Raw genomic sequence first — 25,158 nt, 5'->3', positions numbered from 1 at the left:
CTATGAGTCAGGGTCGAATCCACATGGAGTTATAAGGGGTGTTAGGAGTATATACTTGAAGAAAGCGAATGGATTAACTAAATTTGCACTTCCACAATGAGTTTTGATTTCTACTTCTACTATTACTCTAACAATTGTAAGCTAAGTAAACGAAACTAGAAATGAACGATTGTTTTTGGTGTTTTTCCAAATAGTTTAAAAGCCTAGGGATGTGACCATAACCTAGGTGTTCGCCTAATGGGTTAAATACATTAATATTTATTTTGTTGATTGGGGTATATTATAGCTCTCAACTCTACATCACCCACTCGATACCTCTCGGTCAGAGAGTGATTTTGCCCAATTTGGCTTTCTCAAGTCCAAATGAGTATCAAACAAAATAGTTGATTTGAGCTCAAGTCGTGCTCTTACTATCTCTAGTTTGAACCCTTTAAATAGGCCAATCAAACTCTCAATTAGCCCAATTCCTTATTAGCCAAGTTATCCTAGACTAGGTCCCTCTTTCTCAAGTAGAGACTAAGTCAAAAAGGCATGAATCATTGTTTGCAACCATTAATTCTAAAATTGAAGTATGAACTAAGCTAAATAATCAACACTCGATCATAAATAAACATTAAATTAAATACCCATAAGGTTTACACACTAGGGTTGGGTCATAACCCTAGTAAGAATCTAGCTACTCATGATGGAAATTGTTGAAAATAAAGAAGAAAAGCTAATTAAACTCATAATCAAAGGTTAAAATGATAAAATATAATGTTTAAACACTAAAATAATCACAAACTTCCTAAAATGACAAAAGGTAACGGCTACAACATCTTTAAACTTCAAAACTTGACCTAAAATTGTGAAACTCATCTATTTATAGTGGGCCAAAATTCTCTGACAAAAATACCCCTCGGGAGGTTCTGCGGCCGCACAATTTCATGTGCGGTCCGCAGATTTCTTCAGTTGGCAGGAGATAGGATTCTGCAACCGCATATTTCTGGATTGCGGCTGCGAAGCAACTTCTGCCGCCGCACAATTCTTGTGTGGTTCACACTTCAGCAAGGTTTCAGAACTTGGTCTTTCGCACACTCTCCGAACTTGGAATCATTTGTCAGTCTTGGAATCATTTGTCAGTGCAGACCCTGTTTTACGGCCGTACAATTCATGTGCGGTCAGTACATTATCAAAATCCTGTTGGGTTTTTCGCTTGGTTTGTGGCCGCAGATGGAATTCTGCGGTCCGCAGAGCTTCATTGCTTTTGCACCCTTTTATTGCCTTGTGCTCCAAAACACTCCTTTTTGAGTCAGATTTCATCATGGGAGACCAAACTTCCAACATTCCTGCAATTTGTATAATGTTATTAGTTTCGGGAACATAAATCAATACTTTCGGACTAAAACAAAAGCAAAAAAGTGCTAATAAGTAGTCAAAATTCCCACTTATCATAGTCCTCCACCATATCCGTGAAAATAGCGATCATACACTGTTGAAAATCTACTAGTACATTGCCCAAACCAAATGGCATCCTCTTGAATGCAAAAGTACCATAGGGACATGTAAAGGTTGTTTTCTCTTGATCCTCTAGAGCAATGACAATTTGGTTGTAGCCCGAGTACCCATCAAGAAAATAATATAAAGCATGGCTGGCCAATCTATCGAGCATTTGATCTAAGAAAGAAAGTGAAAAGTGATCATTGCTTGTTACTTTGTTGAGCTTGTGATAATCCATACAAACGCTCCAACTGGTCACTGTTATTGTAGGAATCAATTCATTTTTATTATTGGTAACCACCGTCATGCCCTCTTCTTTGGGACACATTGAACCGAAGAGGTCCATGAACTATTGGATATGGGGTAGACAACCCTGGCATCCAACCACTTAATAATATCCTTCTTGACAACTTCTTACATAGCCTCATTGAGTCTTCTTTGATGTTCAATGGACGGTTTAGTATCATCCTCCAACTTGATCTTATATATGCAAAAGGAGGGGCTTATACCCCAAATATCCGTCAAGATCCACCCAATAGCCTTCTTCCTCTTTTGTAACACCGCCAATATGGAATCAACCCGCACGTTAGTCAAACAAAATGAAATAATAACCAGTAAAGTAGAACAAGTGCCGAGAAATTCATACCGAAGGTGTGGAGGCAAATGGCTTCAACTCCAAAGTAGGTGGCTCTTCAATAGAAGGCTTTGTAGGAGGAGTCTTCCTATTTCAAGATCCAAAGATAATTTTGGGGGTGCATAGTTGTATGATCCCATTCCTTGCAAAGAGTTCACGCATTCCATGAAACCATCTATCTCGTCATCATCAAAATTGAGCAAAACGGCCTCCAACATATCACCAACATTGATAGTAGAACTTGTATCATCAACATTAACATCAGTCACTAAGTCCACAAAAGAACACACTTCATTGCTATTTGGTTGCCGCATGGACTTAAACACATAGACTATCACTTTTTCATCACCAACCCAGAAAGTGAGCTCTCCGGCTTCTACATCACAAAAAGCCTTACCCGTAGCAAGGAAAGGTCTTCTAGGAATGATTGACACTTCATAATCAACTTCATAATCTAAAATGAAAAAGTCTGCCGGAAGAATGAATTTATCAACCCAGACTAAAATATCTTCAATCACACCCAATGGCCTCTTCATGGTACGATCATCCATTTGAAATCTCATAGAAGTGGGTCGTGGTTGCCCAATCCCCAAATTCTTGAAAATCGAATTGGGCATCAGATTTATACTTGCCCCAAGATCACAAAGAGCCTTAGCAAACTCGACACTTCTAATTGTACAAGGAATTATGAAAGCACCGGGATCCTCCAACTTAGGAGCGATTGAATGAACAATCGCACTCACTTGATGAGTGACTTTGATAGTTTTAAAATTCATCAACCGCTTCTTTGTCACAAGATCTTTCTTAAACTTTGCATAACCGGGCATTTTTTCTAAAGCTTCCACCAATGGCACATTGGTTGAAAGATTCTTCATCATTTGAATGAACTTCTTGAATTGATTCTCACCATTTTGCTTGGTTGAGGGTATGGAGGTAGAGGCTTAGGCAATTGTGCATTTGCCTTTTGTACTACCGGTTCCGGTATGTCAATGATGTGTTCCGTAATTGGGTTCACCTTCTCTTGATCTCTTCCACACTATCATCAATATCAATCCGAACTTCCTCGTTTGCTTGATCAACATTGTTTGGGATCTCTTCTTCTTGCATCACTTAGTCATCATCGATAAGTTGCCTTTCACTTGAGGTGGGTGCATTCCTGCCTCTTCCACTTCTTGTGATAACCGTCATAGCATGCCCCGTATTGTTACCACCCTTTGGATTCAATACCGTGTCACTTGGTAGTGCACCCTAAGGACGAGAATTTAGAGCATGAGAGATTTGCCCCATTTGAACTTCTAGATTTCGGATTGATGTGTTGTGTGAGGCAAGTTGGGCATTTGAATTTGCATTCTTTTCCATCATTTGTTTGAACATATTATCAATATGTCCCATTTCATTGTTTGAAGAACTTGAACCATGGGAAGGATAAGGAGGTGGATTGCTCGATTGTTGATATATTGGGGGCCTTTGAAAACCCGACCTCCGGTTGCCTTAATTGTTACCCCAACCACCTTGGTTATTGTTTCCCCAATTTTCTTGGTTGTTTCCACTCCAATTTTCTTGGTTGTTTTCACTTGATTGAGTAGGGCCTTTGCTATTTGAGTCATGGTAGTGGTTAATTCGGAAATGGCTTGCCCATGGTCTTGCAATTCTTTGTGAAGGTGGATCATATTCGGATCACCTTGTGGAACATTGGCCCAGGATTGCCAAGATGATGACGTCTTCGCCATCTCATCTAGGATGTCACACGCCTCTGCATAAGGTGTGGTCATAAATTTTCCACCGGCTAGTTGATTCACTTCCTATTGGTTGGTTGTGTTAATCCCACGATAAAAGGTTTGTTGCAACATGTTTTCAATCATATTGTTGTTGGGACATTCCTTAACCATTGTTCTATAACGCTCCCAAATTTCGTGTAGTGGCTCATTCGGCTCTTGTTTGAATGCCAAGATCTCATCTCGAAGTGTAGCCATGTGCTCGTGAGAGAAAAACTTAGCAATGAAATTTGCCGTCAAGTCATCCCAAGTGTGAATTGAATGGTTCGGAAAACGTTCCAACCAATCTAAAGCTTTTCCCTATAGAGAGAAGGGAAAAAGCCTTAGCTTCAATGTATCCTCGAAAACATTCGTTTGCTTGCTCCCCAACATGTATCCACAAAGCCCTTCAAATATTTGTAAGCATTTTGGGTTGGTGCAATGGTGAAGAAGCCCCGTTGCTCAAGTAAAGTGAGCATCACGTTGGTGATTTGAAAGTTGCCTGCCCTAATACGGGGAGGGGCTATTCTACTAGCATAACCTTCGTTGGGCAATATCTGGTGTTGTGCCGCTTGTGGTGGATGCGGTGGAGGTGAGGTGGAATGGGCACATTGTCTTGTGGTACCCGTCCTCTCCTATTAGCTTGAGGCACTTGAGGTACCTCATCGAGTTGTTCATCCTCTCCGTCTAAGTCCCCCAAAAGCATATTTTCGAGCTCATTGTTCGCCATGTTTGAAGCTATGATTTCTTAAACAAGTTAGTAACACGGAAGGAAAAGAAGATATACCAAAAACACACTCAAATATATAGCTAACACTGTTATAACTCCTCGACAATGGCGCCAAAAATGTGATCCACTCCCAATCCACACTCAATAATGAGTGGAAAAGGTCGTTGGAAGAATAGTACCCAACTATGGGTCGGGGTCAATTTCCTCAGGGACCTAAATGTGGGTGTTAGAGTGTACACTTGATGCGTATAGAAGAAATAACTTAAATATGCTTCCAAACAAGTTGATTTTGCAAATTACTTCTATAAACTATACTATCAATGATTAACTAGAGAAATGAAACTAGAAATTGATTAATTATTTTTGGTTGTTTTCAAATAGGTAAAAGGCCTAGGGATGTAACCTTCGCCTAGGTGCTAGCCTAATGGATTAATTATGTTAATGCTTGTTTTAGTGATTGGGGTGTATTATAGCTCCCAACTCTAAGTTACCCACTCAATACCTCTCGGTCATAGAGTGATTTTACCTAATTTGGCTTTCTCAAGCCCAAATGGGTATCAAACCAAATGGTTGATATGAGTTCAAGTTGGGTTTCCCTATCTCTAGTTCAAACCCTTTAATTAGGCAAGTCAAAACCTTAACTAGCCTAATTTCTTGTTAGCCAAGTTTTTCGATATTAACTCCCTCTTTCTCAAGTAAAGACCAAGTCAGAAAGGCATGAATCAATATTTACAACCATTAGATCTAAAATTAAAGCATGAACATGGCTAAATAACAAATACTCAATCATAAACAAGCATCAGATTAATTACCCATAAGGTTTATAAACTAGGGTTGGGTCACAACCCTAGTAAATATCTAGTTACTCATAGTAGAAATGGAAGAAAATAAATAAGAAACACCAATTAAAGCCATAATATAAAACTAAAATGATAAACTATTGTGTTTATTACCCAAATTGATCACAAATTACAAAAAATGGCAAACTACAATGGCTACAGCTAAAAAAAACTACAAAACTTGACCTAAAAAAGTGTTTCCTGTCTATTTATAGTGGCCCAAAATTCGCTAACAAAAATGCCCTTCGGGAGGTTCTGTGCCCGCACAATTCCATGTGCGGTCCGCACTTTGCTCGAGTCTGTAGGTAGAGGGATTCTGCAGGCGCGCAATTTGATATGCGGCTGCACTTCAGCTTCTGCGGCCGCACAATTTCGTGTGCGGTCCGCACTTTTGGCAAGGTTTTCATCTTGGTCGTTTTACATACTTTCTGAACTTTTTGAATTTTTGTTAGTGCGTGTGAGCACCTAATTGTTTACTATATTTGAATTTTTATCACCTTCTACTATGTAAATATTTTCAGAATTTAATATATATATTTTTTTTAGCTTTGTTAATATATATATTTTAGATTTGTTACACTTATTTTTATATAGGATAAGAATTAATAATTATTTAAAAGGTCAATTATTACTATTAGTATTATTTTTATTATTATTTTTATCTTTATTTTTAAATAAAATGAATTAAAAACCAAAAATAAATAAATATAAATTTATTTATTTATTTAAAAAAAATTCGAATGGGAATTAAAAAAATAGGAAAAGTAGAAATATAAAATTAAAAAGTAAAAGTAAAAGTAGGTAGAAATTGTTTAATAAAAAAAGTAAAAGAGAGTGGAAAATTAAAAAAAATAAAAATAAAAGAATGTGGAAATTTAAAAAATAAAAAGTAAAATAAAGTTGGAATTAAAAAATAAAAGTAAGGGTATCTGATTTTATTTTTTAAAAAAAGTAGCAGTAAGTGGAAAATAAAAAAAAGTAAAATAAGTGAAAAATAAAAAAAGAAAAGTAAAAAAATGAGATTTTAAATATATTAAAAGTAAAAAAAATGAGAAATTAAAAAATAAAAGTAAAGGAAAGCGGGGAATTATTTTTTTAAAAAAATAAGAAAAATGGGAAGTGGAAATTTTTTTTAATTAAAAATAAAAAAATAAATAATAAAAATCTGAAAATTTCAAAAAAAAAATTCTATAAATAGAAGAGAAATGTGATGAAAAAAAGAGAGAGAAAAAGGAAAAAATAGGGAATAAGGAATTGAGAAAAAATTATTTTCTTCTAGGATAAGGAAATTTCTACTCGTGTCATTCTTTCTTCGGCTTTCTTTCAAAAAATCCAGCAATTCATCACCTAAACTCCAGCCCCGAACCAACTGGAAACCAAGCTAAAAAGCACCACAAAAACGAGCCGAAAACCCAGCAAAACAGTCCCCTTTTGTATAGAAAACAACAGCTCCAAAGTTGAGTCCTCGAGTTCGAGCTCCATTTGTCGATTTTAGTCGAGGCTCCATTTACATCCTTGTCCATTGTCCGAGCTTCAAAACAGTCTTGTAAAGGTCCATTTATCTCATCATTGTTTTATTAAGATATTATGCTTGAATATAGAATTTGATCTTATTTAGATTCATGAAGATTGAAATATTTTTTTTTGTATTAATTGTTAGGTCTCATTAGCTTTGTTAAATTTTGCTACTTTCTTGACGATTAACATGAAGATTTATAAAAAATGATTTTTGGGCACGTAGTGAATGTTTGAACTTTGGGGATAAAATCTATGTCTGCTAGTTGAAATTGAAAAATGAAGTTTGGACTTAAAAAAAAAATAATGATTGGGCCCAGTGGTTGGGCTGTGCTTAATGAAACATGTACTACTTCAATTGACTAATTGATAAGGGAGTAGCTTGATGAACTAGTATCTGGGAATACTCATTAATTGGCTTTAAAGGGCAAATTGTACAACGATCCAATTTAATTTATCTGGTCCAAAATAGTTTCTGTCAGGCCCAATTTAGTAAGAGCAGAAGCTAACCCATTTTCCACAATTGATTTCCATAGCTCTTGACCTTACACAGATCTCAAACCCGTAAGGAAAAACAAATCATGAACACGTGCTAGTTGCTTTAGGCGTGATTAATAAATCATCGTGACTATGGGTATGGTTCCTGTGGCATGGTCATGATACGTAAACCCCAACTCAAGTACGCGTTTCACGCGACTTGACTTCAACTTTGAATACTAATAAAAATAAACATGTTGTAATTCGCGGGTGCATTTCACGTGACGCGATTCGCAATATGTACAAAAACAAATGAGTTTACGACATCGCGACTTATTCAAATAAGTTCCATAAATATTAAAAAGCGGTAAAAGACAAAAATGCACAATAGGTTTAAAACATGTAATAAATCAGATAATTACGCCAAGTATTAATTGTTAAGCGACCGTGCTAAAACCACGGAACTTGGAAGTGCCTCACACCTTCTCTCAGGTTAACAAAATTCCTTACCCGATCTTCTGTGTTCGCAAACCAAAAATAAGAGTTAAATTTCCTCGATTTGGGATTCTAAAATAAACCGGTGACTTGGGATACCATAAATTATTCCAAGTGGCGACTCTGAATTAAATAAATAATCTCATTTCGAATAATGTCACTTAAATTGGAAAAACTCCCTATCTCCTCGGGAAAAAGGAGGTGTGACAGTGCGATTATGTTTTGCGGCCGCACAAATTGTGTGCGGTCCGCACTTTTCTTCAATCAACTTCTGAGATTCATCACCAAATCTGTGGCCGCAAAGAGAATTCTGTAGTCCGCGCTTTCTTCTGCGACCGTAGAAATACTTCTGCGGACTGCACTTTTGGTCTGCTACTCCCCTTCTTGCCTTATGAGCCGAAACACTCCTTTTTTAGTTAGATTTCTTTTTTAGAGTCCAAATCTCCAACATTTCTGCAATATGCACACTTTTATTAGTTTTGAGAACATAAATCAACACCTTTTGGACTAAAACTAAAGCAAGAAGGTATTAATAAGTGGTTCAAATTTACACTTATCCCATGTATGTAGGAGAAAGATGATCACATACTACATAGTTGGATATTGGATAGGAACAAGAAGATGACTTCTGCTGAACAACATAATCTTCCATCCAGATTGGTAGTCTAGATTCTCTTGAAGATCTTCTGAGTTGTAATGGATAAGGTGGTGGAGTAGGCTCTCTGGTGATGGAATTTGGAGAAGCATGTGAGATGTTGTCTAAGACTGGAAGAAGAGGTGTAGTGACATCAGGAGAATCAGGCTCTAGTAGTTTCAATACTAGTAACAAAGGAGAGGAACCAGTTCTCATATCCTTGAAAGGATAAATGTCTTCCTGAAACACAGTGTCTCTGCTCACAAAAAACTCTTTGGAGTTCAAATCATAGAGATGGTATCCCTTATGAGTGGTTGAATATACAAGATGAACAACTGGGATTGCCATTGAACTGAATTTATCAATTTTCTTGACATTTTTAGCATAACACAGATTTCCAAACACCTTGAGATGTTGCAATGAGGGGACTCTATGAAACAGCCTTTGGAAGGGTGACTGACCTTTCAACAAGACAGTGGGCAGCTATTAAGAAGGTATACATCAGTGGATACACATTCACCCCAAAACCTTAAAGGAACAAATGCCTGAAACCTTAGTGCTCTAGCCATGTCCAAGATATATCTATGACTCCTGTCAACTACACCATTCTATTGTAGTATATATACACATGAACTTTGATGCACAATGACATGATATTTTAACAATCTGTTCACCTGATCATTAAAGAATTCTAAACCATTGTCTATTCTAATACACTTCACACCACAGTTAAACTCGTTCTTGACAAACGTCAGAAAATTTCTCAACACTATAATAGAATCTGCCTTGGTATTCATTAAGAAAATCCAAGTGTATCTAGAGTAATCATCTGCTAAAGTCATGAAGTATCTTTTACCATCATAAGTAGTGACTCTGTAGGGACCCCAAACATTAGCATGTAAAAGATCAAAAGGACAAGCAGAACAGGTAGTGCTTAGAGAAAAAGGCAGTCTTGATTGTTTAGCAATAGGACATACAATGCACGTGTGATCTTTTAATTGGATCTTACTCAAACCATCTATGCTTCTCAATAATTTTAAAGGGGCATGTCCTAATCTTTTATGTCAAAGAGAAGTATCAGTAGTCTTATTGTTGTTCTTAGAACTACTCTCACAGTTACCAGTAGAACTAGAAATGGTATTTACAAATGAATGATTAAGAAGTGTATCCTTGATGTCAGCTGCTTGCCTTGAATTTATATCACCTCTGTTTTTCAGAATATAGAGGCCAACTTCTTATCTACCAATCACTATCACCTTCCCACTTGAGAGTTCTTGAAAGAAATAGAAATCAGAAAAAAATATTGCACAACATTGTAACTCCTTCGTGATCTTTGAAACTGACATTAGGTTGTATTTGAATTCTGGAACATATAGCACATCTCCAATTGTTTTATCCTGAATGATATGAGATTCTCATGTCTTATTTATAGCCACATGTTCTTCAGTACGTAAGTGAACTGTATTCTTACTCATTTGTGACAATTCTTGAAACCTGTTAAACTGACTCAACTTGTGAACCATATGATTGGTTGCTCCTGTGTCTACTATCTAGTTATTGTCAACTAGATTAGACATCAGAGCAGTAGTGATACCTATTGTTCTGTTCGGGAGTAGCCATAGATTCTACTTTCTTCCCTTTGTTCAACATCTGTAGAATCTGATTGTACTGTTCTGGAGTAAAGAACTGAGCTGGAATTGGTGGTGTAGAGGCATATGTTGTATGCTGAGAAGAAAATTGTGCATATGATAGTTGATTTCCTATGTTAGCCACATTGTTAGCATAAGTGTTGTTGATCCTCCTTTCTTTTTGTACTTGAAGGTTGCTGGATATCCATGTAACTTGTTGCAGTTGTCTCTTGTGACACCTTTAAGCTTGCAATAGTCACACTGAATCACATGCCTTCCATAGTTAAAGTTGTTTCTAGATTTGTAATTGTTATTTCCACCATTGTTGTTGCCACCACTGTTATTCACCTTACTACTTAGCAGAGCAGCAGGTTCACTGCCATCAACGTCAACACTAGTGTTGATTGCACAACAACTCTTCCTTTGACTCTCTACATTCACTATCATGGCATAAGCTTGATTTATGTTGGGCAATGAGCGTGTCATAAAGATTTGATCATTTGTATTTTCATAAGATTCATTCAAACCGCTTAAGAACTTATACAACTTTTATAACTGGTAGTGTTCAGCATGTCTAGTGGATTCTGGACATTCATAGGAGGGAGGAGGAGCAAGTGTCTCATACTCATCCCATAACTCCCTGAGTTTTGAAAAATACACAGACATAGATAATATTCCCTGAGTGAGGGCAGTAATTTCCTTGTGAAGATAGCATGCTCTAGAAGCATTTACCTTATCAAACCTCTCTTTAAGATCTTCCCAGACCTAATGAGCATCAGATGTATATATCATAGTACTTATTAGACTTTGAGCCACGATGTTCATTATCCAAGCTAATATAACATTGCATCTGTCCCATAGTTCATGTAAACTAGGATCATACATGTCTTTTCTACACGTTCCTAGAACAAATCCTAGTTTGTTTTTACCACGCAGTACAATTTTCATCTACCTATTCCAAGTTAAGTGATTTTTAGAACCTTGAAGCTGAATTGAAATAAGTACAAAACCTTGTGTATCTGGGGGATGAATGTACAGAGGATGATTGTGATGTACCAAATCCAGATGTTGAGTATTCAATGCCTAAGTTGCAACTGGTACTTGAGGAGCTGGAGTAGAGATTCCTTCATCGTTTACCATCGTAATTTGTTGATTTTACACCAAATAGTGTCGAATTACACAACTGAGGCAGATCGAAATCAAAATCACACAAAATAGAAGTGAATTTTCTGAGCTTGTGGACAAATCGCATTAGAAATTGAACCAGATCAAAAAAACAAACCTTAAAGGTAGGGATTTGGTTGAAATAGCAAAGTAACAGGCAAATGGCGAGTCGAATTGTAGACCTTTCTCTTTAGATATTACTGAGCTAACTGATCAAGCCTGAGTGCTCTGATACCATGTTGAAGAGCTCAGCCATGGCAGGGAGAGAGAAGAGTTAGTGGAGAAGAAGCTCCATTCGTATATTGAGAAGCAATAACAGGGAAAAACGAAAGTCACTGTTTACAAGGCTAACGACCTACACTATTTATAACAACTAACCAACTAACTCACTCAACTACCACTACTAATTATAACTATATTAATTTAAGTACTGGACCCCGCACTTATTCTTTCTATAAAGATCCAATCAAAAGTCATATTTGCATGGTAGTCGCTTATTTGTTCCTTTTTGAAATATATAAAAATACAGTAAATTATTATAGTAGAAATTAAAACCAACTAAAAAAAAATCATAGCCAGTTAAAATAATGACAGGTCTTTATCAAGCTAGCGTTTGGCCATAGATTCCCAAATTTATTCTGAAAAATCTGATTTAGGTGAAGTTTGGTTTGAAGATGAAAATATGTTTGGACATCAGTTTTCAAAACATATTCCCCAAATTTATTTTGAAAAAACATGAAACATGACTTATACCCACAAGTTCTAAAAACTATCACAAATATCCAGCAGTACCATTATCAATAACATTCATTATATTATCGCAAACCATAGTCCTGAACATAAATAAATTTGATACAAAATTATCATTTTTATTAAGAATTACATGATACACTATCAGGTGACCGAGAAAACGAAGCAACATTGTTACAAAATAATAAATGGTGGACTCTTTTATAAAATACAAAAGTTTGGGGCAATTTTTTTAAAAATATAATAATAATATTTTGGCTCAAAACCAGCTACTGAGCTGATGTTGGGATTTGAAATTTTGCATGTGTTTGCCAAATAAAATTCAAATTTATTTTGGCAAAAACGGATCCCAAATAAGCAATTTGAATTGAGATATTTCAGATATTATTTCAGTTTGGGACCCCGAATTGAGAGAGAGAGAGAGAGAAAAACTTCGAATCTACGTAAAGTTGGAAGTATTATATAGAATAGTACTCTCCAAGTCTCAAGTCCGTAGCCGATGGAAAGTGCAATCCCTTTCCGACAAACAGCAAATACTTTTTTCTTTTCCCCCTGGTTTGGCCCATTACTTTATCATCTTAATATAATCAAGTCATTATTTTATTATCATTATTGCTATAAAGTACCCATTAATTACCTCAGTTGCCATCTACTCTGCAATTTACAATGGACACATTTATCCAGATGGGATCTAGAATTATAGGTCTTTATATATGAATAGTAGCATATATTAATCAAATATGTGTCCACTAAATAAATAAACTTTACAATCATTTGAAACTTTATCGATACTATTTTTAAAATAAATTTTTGTTATGCATGATATAAAATACTTTTTAACAACTTTCAAACATTCTTTTGTTTGTTTAAACTATGCCTTGCAAAAAAGATTTGCGAAAATTGTTTTGCAAAAACTAAAAGCAAGGTCAATTTGGATTATAAATTATTATTGCAACATTCTTTTTTAAAAGTGCGGTGCCTGATCGCTAATTCAGATTACTTTAGGGGTACTTTTCGTAATCCTTTTAAAAAGAGTAAAGATTATGTTATGAAAAGAAAGTGTTTGAACATCAGAGAACCGAAAAAGCAATAATTATCCACTATATATATCTGACAAACCAAATTATTTTCGTTCTCTCTTTTTTTCTCATGCTTTTCAGGTGAGAGATCTAGCGACCGGAAAATAAATGTCGACTGTTACTATAGAGCCTCTCGTCGGTCATAGTCTACGGCGAAGCCCAAAACTTTATTTAAATCCAAAAATAACCCCTCATTTTTCTCTAAATTACTCTCGGAAGCCGCTCTCCGGTAACGTGACTTTGAGATTCCGGCCTCGCCGGATAACGTTCGCTCTCCGAGCTAGCTCCACCGACGCTGCCGTCATTGAGACATCGGAACAGTCCGACGTCGTTTTAACAGAGACTTTCTCGGTGAAACGACCGGAAAGGGTAAAATACCTGTATTAGATATTTTCTTTTTCGTGTGTATGTGTATTATTAAGTTAGAGATTCGCCGATTTCTATATGGCGTGCTCTACTTTTATCTTGGCTCTAATTATTGTGTTTGAAAATTCATTGAATCAATAGAAATGAGACGTTTTGTAGGAATTAAGGAGTGTTTGGAGCTAATTGAATTGAGTTTTCGCGGTTTGCCGCCAATTCTGTGAAAAAATTCCTCTTTGTTAAGTTAACAATTAAAAAAAAACAATCCCTTTATTAAGTTCACGGAGTAGTTCAACTTATTTAGAACAGAATTGTTTGAATTATTATCAAGGTAAAAATTGTATAAATCTCTGCATAACTGAGAGGTGTATTGTCTCCGTCATTGCTTCCTGAATATCATCCTATCTTTGGACAAGTGAGAGAAGCAACTATTCACATTTATGTTCGCTCAAGAGGAAGAAAAAGAAGGAGAATAGAAGAAGATAAATTGATCAAGCTTACAAAAACGAGAGAGAATAATTGGAAATTTGAAATCTTCATTCTTAGGTCTGTAGTTTTCCGTTTATGTGGCCCTATTTTATTTTGGTCTAGTCTAGAAAGAATGACCTCTTTTTAAAATTGGAAGCAATTTAACTTAAACTTCCAATTTTACTCTTAAGTTTTATAATTACACAAATATTGTGGTATGTTTAAAACCACAAGATCCATAGGTATTCATTTTTTTCTTAAATTCCGTGCTTAGTCAAATAGGTCCACATAAATTGAAATTGGAGGGAGTAATATATTTGATGCTCCTCTGTTTTCTTTGTTAAATATTTGTGCTTTGTGTAAGTGTCATTTGTTTTACCGATAGTGAAGTAGAGAAAGATTAAGAGCTGCTGAGGTGTTGATTGGCTTATTGCAGGCTGAAGGAAAGATAGCCATCAGATTAGATAAGGGGAAAGACGAAGAGAATTGGCACCTCTCCGTGGGATGTAGCGTTCCAGGGAAATGGATTCTTCATTGGGGGGTCCATTATGCTGGTGATGCTGGCAGGTTAGTCTGGTTTGATAATGGAAGTTCTGCTATTTTTTGTGCTTTGGAGGTAGAAATAACTAAGGTGTAATTTTCTTACATTATCTTTTATAGGAAGGATTTAAATTTAATGTCAAGTTTTAGTCTTTTGCTGTGGCGGAGCAAGGATTTTATATAAGGGGATTCAAAAATGTCTCATGTGGGAATTGAACCTGTGATCAAAAGTAATTTTTGAAACCCCTGTGCCACTTTACTAAAATTTTCCTCATATCATCAAGGGGATTCAACAACTTATATACAACCAAAAAGAACTAGTTTTTACCTTATTTCAATAGTATAATTTTTCAGCGAAGGAGATTCAATTGAACCCCCTTTCTCCAAGCTAGCTCCGCCAATGGTCTTTCGGATGGGGATGGTCTGATCTTTTAGTTTTGATTTAGAGATTTATACCTCATGAACTTGTGCTTCAATAGTTGTTGAATACCTAACGACGCTGGATACATTGTTTCTAAATTTTGCATTTTTTATCCGGCAGTGAATGGGATCAACCTCCTCCAGAGATGCGGCCCTCGGGTTCGATCGCCATAAAGGTGTCTAGTACTCTTTCTCGTGGAAGTTTGCTCGTTCTTGTTTTGTTAATATTTCTTCTCTGAATGTGGATATAATCACTTTAATTTTCAATTTCCGCGAAGGTGTTCGTCTACCTTTTTCCTACATTTCTCATATCTTTTCTTTAAATGGGAATTTCATTACTGTTACAGGATTACGCAATTGAAACTCCTTTGAAAGGGTCATCCACGATTTTGGAAGGAGAAAAGTTTCAGGAAGTGAAGATTGACATAAGGTCTACGTGGTCTATTGCAGCTATAAATTTTGTGTTGAAGGTGGACTTCTACGCTTAGATGTTTAGGCTTTCTTCTTTACGTATTATGCTGCTTAGGACACATTCAACAAGAACCATCTTCATGTATACTGCATTACTGCTCCTCTGATAGCTTTGGTGTTCACTTTTTTGGTTGTGATGGTGCTTTTTTGCCGTTTTATTTTGATGATACAGGATGAGGAAACTGGAGTTTGGTATCAGCACAGAGGGCGGGACTTCAAGATTCCTCTTATTGACTACCTTGAAGATGATGCTAATATTGTTGGAGTTAAAAAGGGATCAGGCATATGGCCAGGTTGTTTAGGATACTTTTTGTCGTGAAATGTACAAATATGTTCATTCTTCTATCGTCTGCCCTTATACGCAATCTATTTCATGTTAGCCTGGCTGATTTCCTCCGAAGGAAAAACAACTCAAATATGTCGAAACCTATCTTTTCTAACAATGAAAATTATTTACCTAGGTTAAACAAGGATTATATCTGTTTATGATATATGATGCATTACTGTTATGAATTTCTATTTTTCCTCAATTTAGTATTACAATAGGTTTTTTTTTTGATAAGTTCATAGAAATTAATTATCAATCCATTATTGTGCTTAGCTGAAATATTAGCAGAGACAGAAAGACCCTCTATGTCTATGTCTTGTTTGAGTAATGTTGTGTCTTTCCAAATTCAAGTTGTAAAAGTTCAGTAGCTCTTTTTTTTATTGCAGGACCGCTAGGGCAGCTGTCGAACATCCTCCTTAAGCCAGAAGCAGCTCCCTCAAAAGGGGAAGCAAGCAGCAATGATGGGTCTAGTGTGAAAAGCAAGCGTCTTGAAGGGTTCTATGAAGTGCATACCATAGTAAAAGAGACTCTTGTTGATAACACTGTTAGTGTCTCTGTTAAGCACTGTCCAGAGACTAAAAAGAATATCTTGTATATAGATACCGACTTACCTGGAAATGTAGTTCTTCACTGGGGAGTCTGCAAAGATGATGCTAAAACATGGGAACTTCCTACAATGCCATATCCAGCGGAAACAGTAGTGTTCAAGAATAAGGCACTGAGGACTTTGCTGCAGGTACTTATTTTTCGATTAACGAACTTTCCATTTCTACCTTAGTTGTGTAGTTCAATTGAGACTAGCAAGAGTACAAGCCTCTAATCTTATCCAATGAAAATGCTGTTCTTTTAACCTCTAATGTTATCTAATTTAATCTGTTTCTTACCAACAAGTCATTGAATTCTACAACCAGGTTTCTCCGACCTGGTATTGTAGATTAGTGACCAAAACCTGGTACTGTAGATTTGTAACCATGGTAATCTCCAATCCTGGATTTTTCAAAGTCCTTTAAGCCTGGAATCTTCATTTATACTCCCCTCCATCCAAGTTAACGGTCTTAGTTTCCCGGTGTGATTATTTTAGAAAGGAGTGGAACATGTGAATTGCTTAGTATTTGTGTTTCACTGTATTAAAGCCTTTTTTTAGAGGAAAACTGGACACAATTTGGGACGGTCCACAAAAGGGGAGTAAGATTAATTTTTTTGGGATAGAGGGAGTACTAAATTTTCTTCCTTTTTTCTTCTTTCCATTGGTCATATGTTTATTCCTTGGCCGGATCTACCGCTTTTAATACTTGAGAAGCCTCAGAAAATGGAAATCATTGCCCTCCCTACACGTTCTGCTTGATAGTGGCTCAATAGTTCTGGATATTGCAAATGTGTTAGGTTGTGCGTTTGTAATAGCTAGTATGTGTTCATACAGATAAACTAATCTTTCTCTTCTTCTTTAATGAATGAAAGGATGCAATAACCTTTTCTATTTTAAGATTTTAATCTGCTGGTCCAATTTTACCTTTGTTGTGTGGTTCAATTGAGTCTAGCAAGGATACGAGCATTTTCATATTAACATTTTATCCAATGAAAGTGCCGTGTGAATCGTTCTAAAGGAATCAGTCTAAGACTGATGTAATTTTGTAAGCACTATTTTAGTGCTGGTATATTAAAAAAAGTACTTATAGAAACAAAATATGAACTTGCCATGTGAATCTGTTCCTGACCAGTAAGTCGTTGGATTCCACCAGCCAGATTCTCTAACCTGGTATTTTGGATTATTGACTATCGTAACATCCAATCAAGGATTCTGTGAAGTGCTTAATTCTTGGAATCTTCATTGATACCTGGGCAAATAAGGTCACTTCTGTCATCAAGCTCTTAAAAGTTTGCAATCTTTTCCCCCTTCAACAACTACAGTATTTTAGATTCGCCCTGAATCTCCAACATGATGGAAGGGTCCTATATGGTGTGTCTAGCATTCTTCTCAAATACTAGTTTCTAGCATTCTTCTCAAATACTAGTTTATCTCCCGGCACGGATTTATGCAGAGTGCTACTATTACTTAGAATCGATCCATATTCAGAAACAAAATTGCCATGCAATAGTTGTGGGTCTCTTTTTCTCTATTATCATCTCATTCACTTTTCTTTGAAAAATGTGTCTCACTGACCAGAAAGAACTAGTAACCTTTTGTTCCTAAGACCAGCCATTCTTTGCTTATTGATGATATATGCTCTCGTGACAGAGAAAAGAGGGAGGCAATGGTTCTTCCGGACTGTTTACTTTGGACGGAGGACTTTCCGGATTTGTCTTTGTGGTGAAGCTGGATGAAAATACATGGTTGAATTGTAAGGGAAACGACTTTTATATACCTTTGTCAGGTGGCATATATCAGTCTAGCACAAAACATTTGGAGGAGACAAAACAAGATGAAGAGTCAAATTCTTCAGAGATACTCAACCGTGCTCCGGAGGAGAAACAAGCAGGCTCTGTGTTTACTGATGAAATAATAAAGGAGATAAGGAATTTGGTGACTGACATTTCCTCTGAAAAGAGTCGGAAGACAAAAAGCAAGGAAACACAAGAAAACATTCTTCAAGAAATTGAGAAGCTTGCCGCGGAAGCTTATAGTATATTCAGAAGTTCAATCCCAACAATTCCAGAAAATGTTGTTTCTGAAGCTGAAGTTTCACAACCTGATGTCAAAGTATCTTCAGGTACTGGTTCAGGATTTGAAATTTTGTGCCAAGGTTTCAATTGGGAATCTCATAAATCTGGAAGATGGTACGTGGAGCTACATGAAAAAGCTACAGAGTTATCTTCACTTGGATTCAGTGTCATCTGGTTACCTCCACCAACTGACTCGGTGTCACCCGAAGGCTACATGCCTAGGGATTTATATAACTTAAATTCCAGGTATTATAATAAAAATTTTCTTCACTTCCATTTTTGGTCAAATTTAAAACGTAAGTCATGGATATCCCTTCTAGATTTATGAGATGAAATTCTAAGTATCTCCTACAAGTTCTAGTATTTTTTTCCATTTATAATTTAAAGTAGGAGATACGCCAAACATTAAGAAGGGCAATCTATTGTTAGGGTTATTATGGATGAGAACTCAATTTCTCTTGGCTATTAGCCTCTTTATTTGAAGTTAAACTGGGGGATATGCCAATAATTAAGAAGGGGCACATTGCTCTTACTACGTCATTCCTTTTTCCCAGCAGAAGATCAGACATATCTCTCATTTTCTACTCGCTTGTTATGACTAAACATGCAAAATAACGCAGTAAGAATATCTGTTTTGTTATCTAGATTTCTGGTTCTGCTTTCTGTCTTTCTCTGGTTCAAGTAGGCTATTCCTTAGTACAGAATTAGCATCTTATTTTATCCTTCATTTTGAACAATGATTAGATAGTTCCTACCAGGTCAAATGAGACTTAAATGAAGCATACTTATTGCTCCCTCGGTTTGTGTTCTTATTTTTATTTATCATCTTGACTTGTTTAGGGTATCTCAACTTTTGCATTGTTTTTCTGTATCTTTGTCAGATATGGTAGTTTTGATGAATTGAAAGTTACTGTAAAGAAATTCCATGAAGTGGGCATCAAGGTTCTCGGTGATGTTGTCTTAAATCATAGATGTGCAAGTGAACGTAACCAAAATGGTATATGGAATATCTTTGGTGGTCGTTTAAATTGGGATGATCGTGCAGTTGTTGCTGATGATCCACATTTCCAGGTGTGTGCTTTTCTTAGATTTTGCCTTGCTGTTGTACTAGCAAAGGAAACTTTTGCGGTGATGCTTGTCCTTCACTGGAAGATTATAAATAATCACAAATTCAGAGAGGGCGCAAAGTAGCAAACTCAAATGTTTGAGAATGTGCCTGTCCACCATTTAATGAATAGTATACCCATCATTATTTTGTTATTTGAAATAAATTGCAGTGAAATATTAGTTCAGAGAAAAAATTTACATTAAAATATTTGATATGTCAAAACAAGTAAGGTTTTTCGAAGTGCTGTTAAAGTTGGAAAAATGAAAGGTCTAAATGTTTCCATGTATGGGTTTTGCTAACGATTGTCCCGACTAATGATATATATGAGTTTTGCTATAGATGGTGTGTGTGCGGAGCTACACTTTGCTATACTCATTTGATTTTCATTCTTGCTTTCAAATTGACTAGGTTACTCTTTAGAATATCTATTAATCGCCAACGAAATGTTCTGCAACTCCTCTACTATGGTTTAGCAAAGAATAGTTCAGACATTGTGGCTATCAGGACATTATTGCTTCCCTTACCCTATGATATACTGACGTGTTTTTACAAGATCTGCTGAATCAGATGTCTAAACTACCTTTTATTTCTACAGGGAAGGGGTAACAAAAGTAGTGGAGATAACTTCCATGCTGCTCCTAACATTGATCATTCCCAGGAATTTGTGAGAAAGGATATCAAGGAATGGTTACACTGGCTGAGGTTTAATTCTCATAGCTTTTGACCTATACCATTGTTCTTCTTTCCCCCCTTTTATTTTCATCTGAACACCTTTTGATCGTCAAAGCAAGAGAATGTCATCCTTGTACTTGTATGCCTGGGATTTTAATGACCTAGCTATTTAACAATAATTATGCATTGGCAATGTCGAAGTAAATTTGATGTCTGTCAATCAGGATTAAAATTTGTTGACACTACATATCAAAATACAAAGCACTTAATTAAGAGAAAGAGATTCGTCTCTGATTCTGTACATATGTTCGATTACTTATCAAGAAAAAAAAAATTCTGCAATGTCTCTATGTCAAGCACATTAGGAAAAGTTGCCAACATAATATAAATATCTGGTGGTTCAGACAGGACTTCTGGGTTTCGGAAGATTGATGCATTCTGTGTCAAGAATAGGAAAGAGACGGTAGATGGAAATTGAGTAGTGCTTAAAGAGAAGACCTGAAATGTACTGCTATCACTCTGGAAGACATCAGATGTCAATTTTTCTCTAAATTTTAACACAATCTCAAAGAAAGCAGTCGATAATTGAAGGCAGTTAAAATTGAAATTGTGGTCGGCCAAAGGACTAGAATACTTGATCCACACTAATGCTTTGATTCAAAATGTGAAAAAAGTAAATGAGGTGCAAACAATATCCTTTACGACGTTCAGAAACAAATAATTTCGATTGATAGTTGTAGATTCAACAGCTGCTTCCTGTGCTGCACTGTCCATTTTTGTGAACAGATAATCAGTATCAGTAGCTCTTTACTTTATTCACTTGCATATAGCAGCAGGATTAGTATCTCATCCATGACCACAGGATGTTGTCATTTTATCCCGTCCGCTCCTTTGGTAATAACTGTCTTTGTCTCTTTGATTGCACCCGCTCATGAAGAAGACTGAAATACCAAGTGGAGTTGCCCAACTGTTAAACTGTGTAAGAAGTGGGTATTTCTCCATCTGTTTCTTGGGTATTTCTGCCTCATTGTATGAAGATGCTGTTTTCTTGCATAGGATACAATATAATTGTCTCTGTTTTACTTTCTTCCAATGTCTTACCCAAGAATGTTCCAACTTCAAAGGTCACCTTGTAACAAATTTTTATGACTGCACTGATTTGCCAGGGAGGAAATTGGTTATGATGGATGGAGGCTTGATTTTGTTCGTGGGTTCTGGGGTGGTTATGTGAAGGATTACTTGGACTCAACTGAGCCTTACTTTGCTGTGGGCGAGTATTGGGATTCACTCAGTTATACTTATGGAGAGATGGATCACAATCAAGATGCGCATCGGCAGAGAATTGTTGACTGGATCAATGCTACTAATGGAACTGCAGGAGCATTTGACGTGACAACAAAAGGAATTCTTCATTCTGTAAGTTTCTCAAACTTTGCTCCTGGCACAGTGGATACAAGTACTTGGCCAGCAGTACTTGTTATAATAATAAAAAGAAAGAGAAGTGGTTGGAAATCACTTTTTCCTGGTGTTAACAGCATTTCCTTTCAACTTCTATGTAATTAGGCAATTGAGAGATGTGAATACTGGCGATTATCGGATCAGAAGGGAAAACCTCCTGGTGTTGTTGGGTGGTGGCCATCTCGTGCTGTTACCTTTATAGAGAATCATGATACTGGTTCTACACAGGTAAATATGCTTTTAGTGTCTATATTTACTGGTGTATTTTCTAGAGGACTAAAGTGGAATTTCATTGTTGAATGTGGTTATAAACTTATTACGTTTCCTAATCTTAAGTTGTAGTGGAACTTACTATTATTATGTTGGAATTTGACATATGTTAAACTATTTTTTTTTTTTGAATTTTGGAATTGTGTTATATTCATGGTTCCAATTTACTTGTTTTAGTAGTATTGGCTCACATTGTATGTTGTTTATTTTTTAGTTAGAATTGATAGATTAGTTTTGTCAAACATTTGAATAATGTTATGACATTATATTTATAAATATTAATTTATTTTATCAAACATGAATTCCATGATGTTCTTACAAAACATATATTTTTAGTTTTTGTAAGTGTCTAAACTATATATTATTAATTTTAAAAATATATATAAATTATTTTTACAATATTGGTTATAAATATATGATTACTAATTAATGTATATTCACAAAAAAGATATACATCTTAAATACCAAATATTATATCATTTATACTTATAAAAATTTATAGGCATATATTTATTATATTAACTTTTAAGTTTTGATAATTATTTCATTTAAAATTTAATCTAACTATGTAATTACACTTGTGCAACCAAACAGTAAACTTGTAATTACACTGTAATTACACTATGACAAACAAACAGGTCATCGTAATTACACAACTATGTAATTACTAGGTTGTGTAATTACTACCATAGTAATTACACCAATTCCAATTACCTGGTGGCTTTCCAAACATACCCTAAAAGTCTTCGGTACTTTTTTGGTACTAGATCATCTCTCTTAGGTTCCATTTGGACTCATCAATAAAGTCCATGCGTTTGAGCTCAAATTTTTGTTTGCCTGTATGAATTAATGGGATAATAGTAAATCTAATAATTGTTTTTTTTGAAATGGATTTTGTCTCATTTAAGTATCACTCCAAACTTTCCATTGATGTTCTTCAAAATCTTTCTTTACATTTTCACCAGTGCTTAGAGTTTGTTAGTTGCAAATCTGGAATTTTTCACGAGCCGGTGCATTAAATAATCCAAATGGAGTCCTTATCGTTATTATTTGTTGTTATCTTTTATTCTTTTGGGTAACATAACCTTATTTTAGTTCCATATTTTTCTTTCTCATTCTGAATCTCTAGTCCAATGTGTAGGGCTTGTCTCATGATCTCCTCAATGGGCTTGTAATTTATTGTTCGCTAGATGGTTGGATAATACCGAGTAAGCATAAGATCTGACTTGCTTTTCATCGTTAACTTTTTTTTGGGCCTTTTCCTTGAAGGGTCATTGGAGATTTCCTGGTGGGAAGGAGATGCAAGGTTATGCCTATATCCTGACTCACCCTGGAACCCCGTCAGTCTTCTTTGATCACATTTTCTCTGGTTATCGATCTGAAATAGGAACTCTTATGTCACTCAGAAAGCGGAATAAGATCAACTGTCGGAGTATGGTAAGTCTCAAAAACCATGTTGACTGATGCAGGTTCATTTGACTTCTGAGGTTAATTTCAGCCTAATCTGAAAATTTATGGTTGATCGATTTTGAATGAATAGGGGAAGGAGAGAAGAGGATAACAAACATTCTATATTTCTTCAGTTAACATATGGCCTCTCCATTTCCTTATTTTCTGTTCTGACAAATCAACATGAAGCCAACTCTTTTTTAGAATTGCCTAGTGATGATACAGTGAAAAGGACCTCTAGAAAGAACTAACAAATAAATATTACATGCTTGCAATACATGAACCTTGGTTGTTCAATCTTGGGAAGTATCAGGTGATAAGATCATCGTAAGGTGAAGCATTATATTTCTATTAAAAAGTATGTCAGAATGGTATTTTGTATGAATTCAACACATATATTCAAATTGTTAACAACAGTGGAACTGGTATTTGCTAGTCAGCTGCAATAATTTCCGTTTCTGACCCTGGTATAGTTATGAAGGTGGGGATTAGGTTTTTTTTAATGCTGAGGTGTTTTATAGTTAGTAATTCAAATACTTAAAATACTCTGAAACAAGCTTTGTTATTTTAAAATTCTGTTCCTATGGGCCTTATCAAGATATCTTTTCGTAATGTGGATGCAAAACCAATCCTATTCCCAACATGCTAAGCCATCTGTCTGAATCAGGTGAAAATAACTAAGGCCGAAAGGGATGTTTATGCAGCAGTTGTTGATGATAAGCTGGCTGTTAAAATAGGACCAGGCCACTATGAGCCTCCAAGTGGGGATCAGAGATGGTCGTTGGCTGCTGAGGGTAACAATTACAAGGTTTGGGAATCTTCATAAGAAAAATCACTCTCTTACGCTTCGGACATGTTTGAGGTTAATGTTGCACCAATTTATTTGCCAAGTGAGTGGAGATGGAAGGAACTAATGTCATCAAAATGTTGTACTGCAGCGGTATATTAGTTTTGCTGCAACTTAAGCCTGATATGGGTAGTTAATTTAAGTTGTTGGAGTAAAAATAGTTCTAAAAAGTACGAAGAGCAAGAGTTGTAGTTAATATTACTTATTAGATTTCGTGAAATCACGGACACTGTATACAGTCTGGTAAAAAATGTATATAGAACCACTACATTGTATTGCCTTCTTAGACGATAGAGGCTTTGTAGATGTAAGGACTTCTGTACAACTAGTAGCCATATTGGCATCAGGACAACATTATTTTTGTATAAATATTGGAATGTACCTATTGATAAATTGTACTTTATTTCTTTTACTGAATCAAGCTTGCCTTGCTCAGAATAGTAGTCTAGTAATGATGTAAATAATGGAGTTTCTGGCTCGGTCACTGAAGCTACTGCCTGTCATGATGATTCGGACAAGAGTCGTAATTTGTAAAGATTTGAGTTCACTTGATGAGAATACTAAAGATTAGTGGCAAATTTGACCCAAAATAGGTTGATCCGGTCTAACCCACATGAGATCAACTTGTATTCAACCTGCACGTGACAAGAGGGGGTTGCTCAGATCGTCGGCACCCCTACCTATACAACCCCAGGGTCGTGGGTTAAAGTTACCAAAGGAGCAATAACTCCAACAAAGGGGATCAAAGAGGAATCAAAGGGAGGGGGGAATCAAAAAAAAAAATGCTCCCGTAAAATATGGGTTAACAAAGGGGATCAAAGAGGAATCAAAGGGAGGGGGGAATCAAAAAAAAAAAATGCTCCCGTAAAATATGGGTTAATATGAGTCAATTTATTTTTATCTTGTCATAATATGGAATCCTTTA

General features: G+C 35.8%; 1 protein-coding gene across 1 annotated transcript; it reads left to right on the top strand.

The window, feature by feature from the left end:
* The first annotated feature begins 13,169 nt into the window (after window positions 1-13,169).
* On the top strand, window positions 13,170-24,650 carry LOC107788587 (alpha-amylase 3, chloroplastic). The gene is made up of 13 exons (XM_016610266.2): window positions 13,170-13,547; window positions 14,446-14,576; window positions 15,091-15,145; window positions 15,317-15,439; window positions 15,613-15,733; window positions 16,155-16,504; window positions 18,005-18,675; window positions 19,311-19,500; window positions 20,133-20,239; window positions 21,376-21,625; window positions 21,773-21,895; window positions 23,207-23,374; window positions 24,054-24,650. Exons 1-13 carry the CDS (start codon window positions 13,287-13,289, stop codon window positions 24,210-24,212), a joined length of 2,709 nt encoding a protein of 902 aa, XP_016465752.1. The 5' UTR covers window positions 13,170-13,286; the 3' UTR covers window positions 24,213-24,650.
* The last annotated feature ends 508 nt before the right edge of the window (window positions 24,651-25,158 follow it).

Source organism: Nicotiana tabacum, chromosome 24 (assembly GCF_000715075.1).
Source record: "Nicotiana tabacum cultivar K326 chromosome 24, ASM71507v2, whole genome shotgun sequence".
In the NCBI taxonomy this organism is placed as follows: Eukaryota; Viridiplantae; Streptophyta; class Magnoliopsida; order Solanales; family Solanaceae; genus Nicotiana; species Nicotiana tabacum.
Note: the sequence above shows the minus strand (reverse complement) of the source record. Positions and strands in the feature narration are given on the sequence as shown.